The sequence below is a fragment of the Protopterus annectens genome, chromosome 3.part0 (assembly GCF_019279795.1).
Source record: "Protopterus annectens isolate FY-2018-M chromosome 3.part0, PAN1.0, whole genome shotgun sequence".
NCBI classification, from domain to species: Eukaryota; Metazoa; Chordata; order Ceratodontiformes; family Protopteridae; genus Protopterus; species Protopterus annectens.
Window position 1 is genome coordinate 1,710,078,852 of NC_056731.1, and position 13,339 is coordinate 1,710,092,190.

Below are 13,339 nucleotides of genomic sequence, written 5' to 3' on the forward strand. Positions count from 1 at the left end.
ACAAAAAGCTTATCCTAGGAGATTTTAACAGTGACTAGAACAGTGTTGAAAAACATTCAGATCAAAATCCAATACTATTATTTGGCGTTTCTCATCTCATCCACTCTCACACAAAATTCAACAAAGCCTGAAATAAATTTACCATTCTCAGTTGGATCTTAGCCAGCTATTCATACAACATAATTAATGCAGGTACTCCCCTTGACACTCTAAGTAATCACTGCTCTACATATGTAATAAGACAGCAGTGCAACACAATCAAAATCTCAAAACACACATGTTAGAAATTACAATCATTTTGATATCAACAGATTCATCTCATCTATTTTACTCTGTAATTGGACATTGTTAAAATGGCTTCCACTTGATCAAGCCATCAAAAATTTCAATTTCACATTCATTAACATTCTCAACACTCACACCTCCATTAGAAACAAAAGATTCAAATCTAACCCAGCTACCAGGTTAAAACCTGAAACATAAATCATGCACCAGAGAGAGATGTTGCTTGGAAAACCTGGCAATATAATACAAACTCTAGTACTCTGCAAAACAATAACAAACTCTTTTATCGCTCAAAAAACTTATCAAAGCTGATAATAAATCATATTAAATATCACTATAATATTTTCAAGTCACAAATCCTAAATCATTCTGGACTACCATCAATAATATCTTGAATCCAGGTAAAATATCTCAGCCTTATCCCAGCCCCTCTCTCTCTCTGGTCAAGACATAGTTTCTAATTTCAACTCACACTTCATACATACTATCACAGTCCTTACTCAAAAGAAAAACAACCACTCAAAAACAAATCCTCAGCCAATTCCCTCCATCTCATTATCTTTCCACTCACAGCCAGATCCAGCTAAAACTACTAAGAAACTCATCAGCAATCTTAAATGGCTACTCTTGCTGCAGACAGTCTCCCTGTTGAATATCTAAAACTAGCAACTAAACCTTTTTCCTATACTATCTCAATTCTCATAAAGCACTCTGTCTCAGAAGCCACTGCTCCTAAACCCTGGAAACAAACATATATCATTCTTTCACATAAAGGAGAAAAATCAGCAGGACTATCAAACAATTATTCCATTACTACAATCTCCCCACTTCCTAGAAATATACTTTTATAACCAGATACTCAAACACCGTCTCTCTTACAACCTCATGTTATCTACCCAGCATGGCTTTCACCCCAATCATATTATAGTCATTGCCCTCCTATCCTTCCTTTATTCCATCCTTCATAGAAGAAATGAAAACAAATATATCTCTGCTATCATTTTGATTTCTGAAAGGCTTTTGGTACTTTATTTCACTCAAACTTTTTCAGATACTAGTCTCTCTAGTTTTCACTTCTACAATATTCAACTGGTTCACTAGCTACCTAACAAACCATATGCAGTCAGTAAAATGGCACTCAAACTTCTCATCCTATCTACCAGTTACCACCTGAGTCCCTCAAGGTTCAATCCTATGGCCCTCTTCTTTTTAGCCTTTTCATAAACAAACTATATACTATATCCTCCCATGCCTTTCTTGTCCAATGTTATTAATATTCAACTCTTATCTGTGCTGCTAACCCTATACGTGTTCTGCAGTTCCTCACTCAGGAAACAGTTACTTCTATTGAGATCTGGTTAACCCACTCTCACCTCTTCCTAAATCCAAACAAAACTAAATTAAAGCATTTCACCCCCAGACTTGCACTGATGATAAAGTGTCTTTCTTATTTCTGTCCTCTCAAAATATTCAAACAGAGGTAGTATAACACACAAAACTGCTAGGCATCATTATAGATGATCAGATTAAATTCAATATCCACATATGAGAGGCCATACAAAGACCTCACTATAAGCTAAGTATACTCTATAGATCTTCTAAATTCTTCACTGGGTATTCACAAAAGTGTGCAGCTACCTCATACCTCCTGTCTAGCTTATTCTATGCATTCCACTCTTCATAAATAAACCTAGAACAATGTCACAACAACAGTGCTAACTTTGCTTGCCTGATGTAAAATACAACTCATCACTGCAATGCCCTTAAGAAATTACATTAATTCAAACTCCCTAACATCCTAATTCTGAACTAATCTGCCTATAGCATACTCTACTTCCCAAACAAATACCCTTCTCTGACTGCCCTAATGCCATGGTAAACTCCTCCAAGACTACTTCACTCAATGGACACAAATCTGGCCATTGTCCTCAAAACAAATAATACCTGTGGGGATTCTTTACACTCCACCTACATAGCTAAGATCTGGAACTCCCTCCCTACTGACATAATACCTCTCAGCTGTCCAGATTTTGGCAGAATGCCCAGATTATTGCCTCATATTTTTAGTTTGTTTGTCATAATATTTGTCATTTTCTGACAAATCAGTGAGGACTGAATTCACTAAATAATGATAGACATTCGAGTTTCAGAATTCATATCCTTCAGAAAATGCACGATAACACAAAACCTTTTATTCAAGCAACTTTTCTTGTAAGAACACTATTTAAAAAGTGTCCCTGTTTTTGAGCCTTTGTCCCCCATTATTTTTGGTTTTGTACAGATTTCTTGTAGTAGGAGGTTGAAAGTTGTGACCGACATTCATCAAACAACAAATATACACTCCATCACAATCAAACTAAAGGACTATCTCCTCAGTTCCTGGCACTGTCCCTGCTCACTGGGAAGAGCTAATCTTTTCTCTTTATTCTTATCCCTGTCCTACATGATCTTCTCTCTCCTTAAACTTCTACGCTGTCTTCCTATATCAAAATCTATACCTACCCCTGTCTTCATCCTTCCTTCTTTTCTACTTCGCTAAACCCCTCCCCTCAATTGCACCTTCCTCTATTCTGTCCTATACACCCCTCCCAAATATACAAATCCACAACTTTGAATGCACTGTTGTTATAATGTGACTATATTATTCATTGCATTGTAATTTAACTTCTGCTGTATGTAAATATTTATTATGTTTCCTGGAGCTTTTGTCCCTGGGACTCTGCTGAAAAGGGGTCTTGCATGGCCCAGTCAGCCTGTCCCAGTTACAAAATGAAACAAATAAATAAATAATAACAACAACAAAAAAAAAGCACAAACTCACAGCCATACACTATATGTTTAGTGGTACTATTTAAGGAAATGGTGTGTAGTACCTTAATACAAACAGTGATGGGTAGATGGAAAGAAAGGGTTAGGGTCAGCACACATGATTAAGAAAAGGGTAAGGGGACCCCCCCCAAGCATCACCTTTGTCATGAATATTAGCCCTAACTCTATCCTTGCCCCAATAACAGCTCCAAATATTAGGGTAAAAAATGTTCTTTCTCTAAACGAAATACAAAATAAGACACACACACACACACACACACACACACACACACACACACACACACACACACACACACACACACACACATACACACTTTCAACATATAAGTATTCAAGCATACTGACACTTCTCTCCCCTGTAAGCATATTCTTTCAGGTTCAGTTTATATACATCCCTATGTGAATCTTAAAATCGAGTTAGACTTCTATGCTGACTGCAAAACTACCAACATCGTTCACTTTAGTAGCTGTCAGGTTTGTCATGCCTTTTATATAGGCATGACTAATACTTTAAAAGATACAATTTTGGAACATTGCAGGGATATTACAAACAAAAGAGAGACCAATGCTTTAACAGAGCACATCATTCAGCATGGCCCAGGACATCATTTTAAGTTCTTAGTTTTTCAGGTATTGGATGTGGGAATTAGAGGGGGCGATGCTATTAACAGTACAGGAGTTGCAGAACAGAAATGCATTTTACTGTTTAATGCAGAGAAACCACCTGGTTTAAATGGGGTATCTAGCCTCAAACCTGGTTGAAATGGGGTATCTAGCCTCAAACCTGGTTGAAATGGGGTATCTAGCCTCAAACCTGGTTTAAATGGGGTATCTAGCCTCAAACCTGGTTTAAATGGGGTATCTAGCCTCAAACCTGTTCTGAACGCACATCCACTCAAACATTAGTTTTAATTTCTGTACAATATCATATATATGCACATATTATTTTATATTTTCTTGCTTGTGTAATTTCCAGTATTGCCGCCTCACAGCAAGAGGTTCTCTGGTTCGATCCTCGGCTGGATACCTTCTGTGCAGAGTCTGCATGTCCTCCCTGTGGTCGCGTGGGTTTCCTCCGGGTGCTCTGGTTTCCTCCCACATCCCAAAGACATGCTGTAGGTGGACTGGCCACTCTAAATTGGCCATAGGTGTGAGTGCGTGTGTGCGTGTACCTTCTGTGGAAGGTTGGGCGCTGGGCTGGAACTCGACACTGTAAAACTCCACTGCCAATAATGAGCGGACAGATGATCCGCTGTGGCGACCCCTGACCGGGAAAAGCCGAAAGAAGAAGAAGAAGAAGAAGTAGGCTTTGCAACTTGGAAATTGTGTGCAGTTTTTCCTGTGACTATACCTGTTATTCTAAATGGTTTAATTGATTTTAGGAATACATTGGTTAGTCTCATTTTAAATTGAGTGCTGTTTTATTCAGTTTTCAGTCTGATGATGCGATTTTGTAATCACGAAAGCGCTTACTTTTAACGTTTTATTTTATTTCGAATAAACATTTTTCAGTACTTAGCCATGTCAGTGCAGTATTTGTTATTATTTCTTGGTTTACTTCTCTCCCCTTCCCTAGTCCTTACTTAAAGTCTACCATGCAAATGCACACACACACACACACACACACACACACACACACACACACACACACACACACACGCACACACACACACACACACACACACACACACACACACACACACACACACACACACACACACACACACACACACACTCTCTCTGTGTTGAAAATCTCCTAATGCTGAGGATTGTGAGGTACATACTGCTCTTTAAATGAAGATAGTGTTTTATTTGTCTTTTCTAAACTAATAATTATAACATCTGCTGTTTGGCCAGACAAGAATTAATTTATACATAGCACACTCACTTTAAAACTCTTTGAAACCATGCTAGTTTTCCCATAACTAACCCTGACATGGTATCTGCAGCATCATATGCACATTTCATTGTATGGACTCCAATTCTGACCTCTTCCCCTATGAGGAATGGAAACACAATTACATGAAAACCTACTGCTCAGTTACCATTGATCGAAAACACAAGTCACCTGCAACCCACTGTCCATATCAAAATAAGCATATTCACAGTATAGGAAGCCCCCATTACTTAAATACACTAGTTTAACATGAGAGAGGTCTATCACCCCAATACAGGATCTCACACTTCTCTTAATTTTATATAATAACTGCCCAGGCACACAACAGTGGGGAAGTCCCCAACATAGTACACAGTGATCCCTAAAAAACAGCAGTTCCACTGTGACTACATCTCAAAGGGGAAACCTTTTAACAATATTAAATTTGACATGCTTTGTTCAGGCAGTAATAACATAAACTCTTGACTGTTCATAGGTGTGTACTAGGCTAAAGGCCCTAGAGCCTTTCCAAGCCTAGCCCATAGGATTACCCTGGCATCATGCCACCCAACCTTTGTTCCTAGTGCCTCTGTCGAGTAGAGCCACTGGAGTGATCCCCAGGGTGAACTTAATATTTCCCATCCACTCATCAAGATTTGTATTGAAGAGGGACAATGAGGTGCTCTGCTTGACATGTATGGGAAGTCTATTCCAGAGCATGGGCAGTCTCTGGGTTATGAACCTGTCCCTCCAGCATGTTCTGTTGATTGTGGTAATGAGGCAGAGGTCTCTGGAGTGTGTGGTGCAGAGGGATTGGGATTTCTTTAGGTGTAGCATTTCTAAAAGAGCTGGGTCAGACATGGCTTTGTAAGTCAAGCAAAGATCACCCCTAAGTAGGTGATATGAGACAGAGAATAGTTGGGAGTTTTTTGAGTCTACCCACTATCCAACCTCTTTAAAACTCCCACAGATGCACTATATATTATCACACGCTACTTGTAACTGCCTAGCACCTGGCTGACATATTCTAACTCCTTTCCCCTACCCACTATCCAACCTCTTTAAAACTCCCACAGATGCACTATATATTATCACATGTTACTTACCAACTCACTGCTGCCTACTCCCAACTGCCCCATCTATACCCACTAACTCTCCCCAGACTAAGCTGAAAAGCTTTCCCTTAAAATGTCAATGCACCTCATATGAACTTGTCTATATTCTCCTCCTTTTTTAGTTTTTCCTTTCTTGTCTTATCTTCAGTACATCTTCAAGAGTATCTCTTCTAAACATACTGTATGAAAAACAAATGTTACTACCTGCTATACTTTTAGTTGTATGTCTAAACCACTATGCTTATGTAAATATCTTATGCAATCATATGTTATTGACTGCTATATTTTTATAACTGAATGTGTAAATATCTTATGTATAGTATGTTAGCAATTTTTCTGGAGTTTTTCTTCCCGGGCCTCCACTGAAAACAGACAGCTCTGTCCAGTCGGATCTTCCCAGTAAACAAATGTAAAATAAATAAATAAAATAAATAAATATAGGGCAAGTGTTTAAGGCCTAGGATCCGCTTTGTGAGGTATTTTTGTGGTCTCTCCAGTTGTTCCAGGTGTCTAGTGAGGTACATGCCAAATGGGGCATTGTACTCGATGAGTGGCCTAATGAGGGAAGGGTAGATGGAGATAATTACCTTTCTTCCTGGATGCAAAACCCTTCGTAATGAGATGTGCCACATAGAAGGACTTTCTGACCACAGTGGCAATGTGGTGGTCAAAAGAGAGGTTGCTATCAACCTGTGTTCCCAGAGCTCTTATAACGCCTTCTGTGTTCAGTGGACTACCATCAATGTGGTAATTCAAGGGAACTGTTTTTTTCCCATGGGGAATGACGACACATTTTTTGGCATTGAGCTTAAGGCCATGGTTCTGACCCAGTCGTTGGTCTCAGTGAGGCCTTTCTGTATGATGTCAGCATCACTTGGGGAGTTAATAATAGCTCCCAACTTGCAATCATCTGTGAACATTGTCAGCCAGAGTCCCGTTGTGTTGGCCTGGACTTCAAGACACCAAACAGGAGAGGACCCAGGACCGAACCCTGTGGGACTCCACTCGTGACTGGTCAGCAGTCTGACTTGGAGTCAGCTATTTTCACACTGTGGGTTCTATCTGTGAGCCTGTCTGCAACCCACCTAGTGATATACGGGTTGATGCCCAGCTTAGTGAGTTTTTCTATGATTCCTGAGTAAGGAATGGTATCAAAGGCCTTGGCCAGATCAAGGTAGGCTGTATGAACCATCTTGCCTTCATCCACAGCTCTGGTGACTGACTCAAAGAAGTCGACCAAGTTGATCACTTGTACAGGAGCCATTTTGACAACTAGCATTGTTGTTAAGAATAAACTGAAATCTTTCTTAAATTTGCTCTAGAATGAAACATTGATGTACAAAAATGTAAGCTAAAGAGTTTACGTGTCTTAGTACTAAAGTATTAAGCATGTATACATTTTGCCATATCTGTCTTTTATCTTAGAATCTATAATAAATGGTAAATGTGAAAGAAGGATAGCTTTCCATCTATGGTTAGACATAGTTAAAGAGATAGTTACAACACCTGCCTTGTGAGAACTGCAGAAATCTTACCCACCAGAAGGAGGTATATATATATATATATATATATATATATATATATATATATATATATATAAATATATATATTCTGTTGGCATTTTTAAGTGCTAGAGACTTTATTTTGGTACCTTGTTTCCCAAGATTATATATCAAAAACATATAATGGCAGAGCTTATTTCCTGTAGGGGAATTCAAAAGCAAAGGCATTAGGATATGTTCCCACTCAAATTAAGTCTTCAGGGTTACCATAGTATCCATATATGAATCTTCTCAATGAACTAACTGCATTTGCACCTGTGGACTTGGGGAAGCTTGCATGAATCCCAATACTCAAAACATACTAATGTGTATTTATGCAAGTTCTTAATTCTCTGAATTATGCTGAACATGCACATAATAAAGGTTAGCCTAAATGATAAAGTTAAAAGTTTTCACAAATATTTTTTATGGCTTTACTGTGGTGTGATGTAAACCCCTTGCTTCAGTTACAGTTTCAATATCTGAACCAGGTTTTGGTATCACCCCACAATCTACACACAAATAATAAATAATACCTAATAATAAATGTAAATTGTACAGAATATTTCAATTTACTAAAAGGTCTTAGTTGAAATAAAATGAAATATACAAAGTGAGACAACAAACAAAACAAGCAAAATTATATATATATATATATATATATATATATATATATATATATATATATATATATATATAATATATACAGTAGACACATTTCAAGAAGTCTGATTTGCAAGGTTATCTGTGTTGTGCCATACAACCATTCTTTCACATAGGCTGAGATAAATACAGCTAATGAAAAGCGTACATTTACTGTAGCAGTCAAAGAAAGTTCAGTACGTTTATAAGACTACAATGTACCTGTGAACAGCTCCAGTTCTGTTACTTAATTTCTCTGTAACCATTTCAAGGACTTTTTCCCACGGGGCAAGAAATCTCCTTGGAATTAAAAGTCGAACTGCAGGGTTTAGCACATCTCCATTACTAATCAAGCTGTTTGAGAAAGCAAAAAATACTTATCAAATTTTAAGTTTTACTATCAAATTAATAATATAATCAGATTAGTGTGAATGTACTATGTTTTTCATAGCATATATGAAACACTACATTGATTGATTGAGTCATTCATTCACTGTTCATTTTCTGACAACCATTAAATGCTTGCACTTTTTAACAGTTTAAGGTCATGTGCATTGGAATAGTACATTGATACTGCCCAAGCGATTACTACCATGAACTATTTATGGATGGCTAATTTTAAGGTAACCTGTATTCTTGACATGCTACTGTGGTCTATTTTGCTGGTGTCAGCATTACCATTAAAACAAGGAAGGAATGTTGGTACTGGAGAGCTATCATTAACAAATGGAAAATATTAAGTGTGTAAAAAGATTAAGTGCGCAAAATAGTCTTGGTGATATTAGTAGAACAAACACTATAGTCTTGGTGATATCAATTGTGAGACCATAGTCCCTCTCTGCCCCATATTATTTGAATTACAGCAGTGCAGCTTTATCATGAAATTAACTTTTATAGTCTACAGACCACATCTGCCACCAAAAGGCATGTGTATACTTGTAGCTATAAGGCAAATATAGAACAGCGTATCTTTCACACTAGTTATTTTATGTTTTAGACAGAATAGTTAGGAAACATGAAATACTGAGCTCTGTGGAGTATAAAAAATGCCAACATCACAGCTTATTAATGAATGAATATTATTAAATTCAAGGATTGCATTTTATGATTAATTTCAAGGATTGCATTTTTAGTATCCAATTTGCATATTCTTAAGTGTACACCTGTATATAGCAACCACTGTTCTCCCTTGTAGGTATTTTTACTTGTCTGTCTTCAGTTATTTCATCGTAGTGTGTGTGTGTGTGTGTGTGTGTGTGTGTGTGTGTGTGTGTGTGTGTGTGTGTGTGTGTGTGTGTGTGTGTGTGTGTGTGTGTGTGTGTGTGTGTGTGTGTGTGTGTGTGTGTGTGTGTGTGTGTGTGTGTGTGTATGTGTGCATGCATCTCTCTCATAAGTGTTTATCTCAGCTGAAAGTAAATGTAATTTTTTATTCAGATTCTTGTTCTTTTATACATACAGCTTTTCTCCCTAGGCTTCTACTAAAAAGGGGCTGTCTGAGCTTAGTCAGACTACCCTGGTAAACAAACTGAAGTAAACAAATAAATAAATAAATAGGCAAATAAATTGCTGCATACATACACTTTGAAATAAACTAAAAACCAGCCTGCTGTTATGATGAAGTGGGTCTATATTATAAAAACGAACGATCAGATGATCAAACGTTGTTATATCAACCCCTAAAGCACGAAAACTCAAAACAGCGAACAACAGAACAGCGATTTTCTTTCCCCCCCAAAAAAAAAAACACTAAACATTAAATGAAGTGAGGGGCTTTGCCCCCCACACCACCCCTACTTAATTATACCAAGTCCGAGATTGCACTATAGTGAAGAAAATGGCACAACCCAGATGGCTAGTCGAGCGATTTCTTTCCCTGGGAAAAAATTTGCTGTTCTGGCCATTCGCTATTTTGCCGGTTCGACATTTAGTGTTCGAACTAACAGTGTTCGATCATCTGATCATTCGCTAAACTAAAGTAGACCCAATGAAGTATGAGATCATAACCATCTTGGTTTCAGTTAAAATTTGTTCAACTAAACCTGGAGATAGCCTGGTAGCAGCTATAAAGTACAAAGGGTTTACCTTCATTTATTTGTGAGTCCGTTGTACGAGGCACCAAAGTGCGAAAATACAGTGGCAAGAATGGGGAATCTCGAATTCCATTGTTGTGATTTCACATGAGCAAATGCACACTGGCATTCATTCATTTGAATTCGGCATTACGGGTGCAGATTGTACTATAGTGGGGACCAGGACATGTACCCTTCCCTTCACTGTAGTGTGATCTCGGAGTTACCATATTAAAGTAACAGAGAGTGGGAGTGTAGGGGACTTGTCCCCCTGCATAATGGTGTTTGGAGACAGTAGGGGATGTGTTCTAACTGTCATTGTTGTGCTGCAGTTCGAAAATGGTTGAATCTGGGTTTCCAGCAAACCATTTTTGACATTTAGTATTGGACACATTTTGGAATTCGTCCTTTCAGATCACTTAATTGCATGATCACACATTACAGTTTCAATTAAATGAAGGTAAAACATACAAAGTATACAGCAAAGCAACTCATTTCAGCTCTAGATAACTTCAGAAAGTAGCTGGAAATGAGATATCTTGAAGCAATCAAGAAAATGAAAGAGCTTGAAGCTCAAGTATATTAAAAGCAGGAGACGGAGCGTGAGAACAAAGAGAGACTATGTTGCAAGGAGGCAGAGGGTGATGTTGTCCCTTTTAATCTTTGTGAATAACAGTGGTTAAAATGTACCCTAGATACCAAAGTCAGTATTCCATGGTTACCTTGGTATAAAGAAAATTGACTTTGATAACTTAATTTAAGCATTTAAGCACATATTCAATTGGCACTAAACTTACCAGGTGCAATGAGTGTGGTTTTTAACTTCTTTGTTCTGTGATAAAGTAATACATGCAATACGATGACTGCTGTGATTATGGCAAAGTTATAAATGCCTTGCTTATATGTTTTAAACTTACTCCTGAAGTTATAGGATAACGTCTAGCAACACAGGAAGAAATCAGATGAAATTGTCAGTGATTTCAATGTAGTATAGAAGAGAAGTACTGTTTTGCCAATGAAGATGTAAACATATGTTTATATAACACTTTAGGTGCTCCAAATCTTGCAGCATATCAAATCTATAAAATGTATATAATTGAAAGATATAAGTTCACTATCTGCAAAATTGCTTTCAGTGAAAAATTCAGCAAAACTGCTAAAACTGAAACGAAATGTGATCCTCAAATCTGCAAACATCTGCAATGCTAAGATGCACTGCCTTATTTAGACACCAGCTTGTCGAACTTAGTCTGCACCCAATTAGATTTAAAGTACTCTGAGTAAGAAAAACATAATTCCCTTTTGAATCTAAATAGGAAGTATTGTTTTGGAACTCTTTATAAGTAAATAGAAAATATTTGTTACTGTTAATCAGAGATACTGCCTTACATCTAAATTTTATTAGTGGATTGCATTGTTGGACAGAGCTCAAATTGGATTCCATTTTGTCTCTGGAATGCAACTACTATTCTAAATCAGAAATAGATAGTATTCACTATATCTCTTTTGCTAATGACAGTAATAGATGCAGATGAGCCAGCAGAGTTTTTCCTTATGCAATTTCTGCATGTAGTAGTAACTATTGGCCTCTACCTTTCAAGGAGTTACACCTCAATCTATTCATCTTCATCATCATCTTCACCATCATCATCAGCCCCCTTTTCCCATTTTTCTACATGAGGTCAGGGTCTCGTGTTAACTGTCGCCATTTCTCTCAATTCAGTGCCACATTGCTGCCTTCTTCAACACTCATGCCTGATTGTTACAGATCTTCTTTCACACAATCCATCCCCCTCTTTGCTGGATGTTCTTGCTTCCTTTCACCTTCTTCCTGTCTGTCCCAAATCTTCCTCACTAGATTGTCTTCTGCTTTTCTGCACATGTGCCCAAACCACCGTAATCTGTTCTCTTTGATCTTTTCTGCAATCGGAGCTACTTTAGCTTCTGCTCTTATGTCCTCATTTCTGTCCCACAGTGTGCATCTTGTCACCCTTCTTAGGCCCTTCAATTCCATCACCTCTAGCTTCTTCAACTGTTCTGCCTTTACTGCCCAGGTTTCTGTACCATACAGTAGTACTGGTCACACCACTGTCTTGTACACCTTACTTTTCAGCTTCTTTGGCATTCTTCTGTCATAGACTACACTTGACACTCTATGCCAGTTGGCCGCAGCCCCTCTGTTTCTAGCTTTTACCTCTTCATTCAGATTACCCTTCTCCTCAACCACCCCTCCCAGATACTTGAAGCTGTTTACCTGTTCCACTATCTTCTCTTCTATCTCTGTTCATAGCTTCTTCTGATTTCCCCAATCTGCTACCATTAACACCATCTTATTTATGCTTAATTTCATCCCATGTGCCTTCAGTTTTGCATTCCATTCTCCTATCCTTTGCTAAAGTTCTAGCACAGAGTCTGCATGTACTGCCACATCATCTACATACAGCAACTTTGTTGATCTGTCCCCTCCATCCTGTTTGCTACTGTAGTCCATCACCAGTATGAACGGCACTAGACTCAGAGCTGAACCCTAGTGTACACCAACTCCCACTGGGAAACCCTCTGTGAGGGTGGACACTGTACTTGATCATTGGGTCCTTGTACATAGCCTGCACTAATTCTATCAATGTTTTTGGGACTTCACACCACCACAGTACTGCCCAGATCAGCTTTCTTGGGACCTTGTCATATGCTTTCTCCAAGTGTACAAATGCCCAGTTGGACTCTTTCCTCATCTCTAGCTTCTTCTCAAGTATCTTTCTCACTGCAAACATGTGGTCGATTGTGCTGCATCCTGATCTGAATCCAAACTGGTCATCTCCCATCTTACATTTTACTACTCTGCGTATCCATTTATCAATCACCCTCTCCAGAACTTTAATGCAATGTGATAGGAGTTTGATGCCTTTGTACTGCCCACAGTTGTGGAAGCCACATTTGTTCTTGTACACTGGCACACGTATGCTTATTCTTCAGTCATCTGGG

At 38.2% G+C, this 13,339-nt stretch overlaps 1 protein-coding gene across 2 annotated transcripts in view; it reads right to left on the reverse strand.

Moving 5' to 3' along the window:
* DCDC2 (doublecortin domain containing 2) overlaps positions 1-13,339 on the reverse strand; it is a 1,207,165-nt gene that overhangs the window by 546,359 nt on the left and 647,467 nt on the right. For both annotated transcript variants that reach the window (XM_044065744.1, XM_044065743.1), the window contains exon 4: positions 8,511-8,642. In XM_044065744.1, the coding sequence (XP_043921679.1) occupies positions 8,511-8,642 (132 nt within the window). The remainder of the gene's footprint in view (positions 1-8,510; positions 8,643-13,339) is intronic.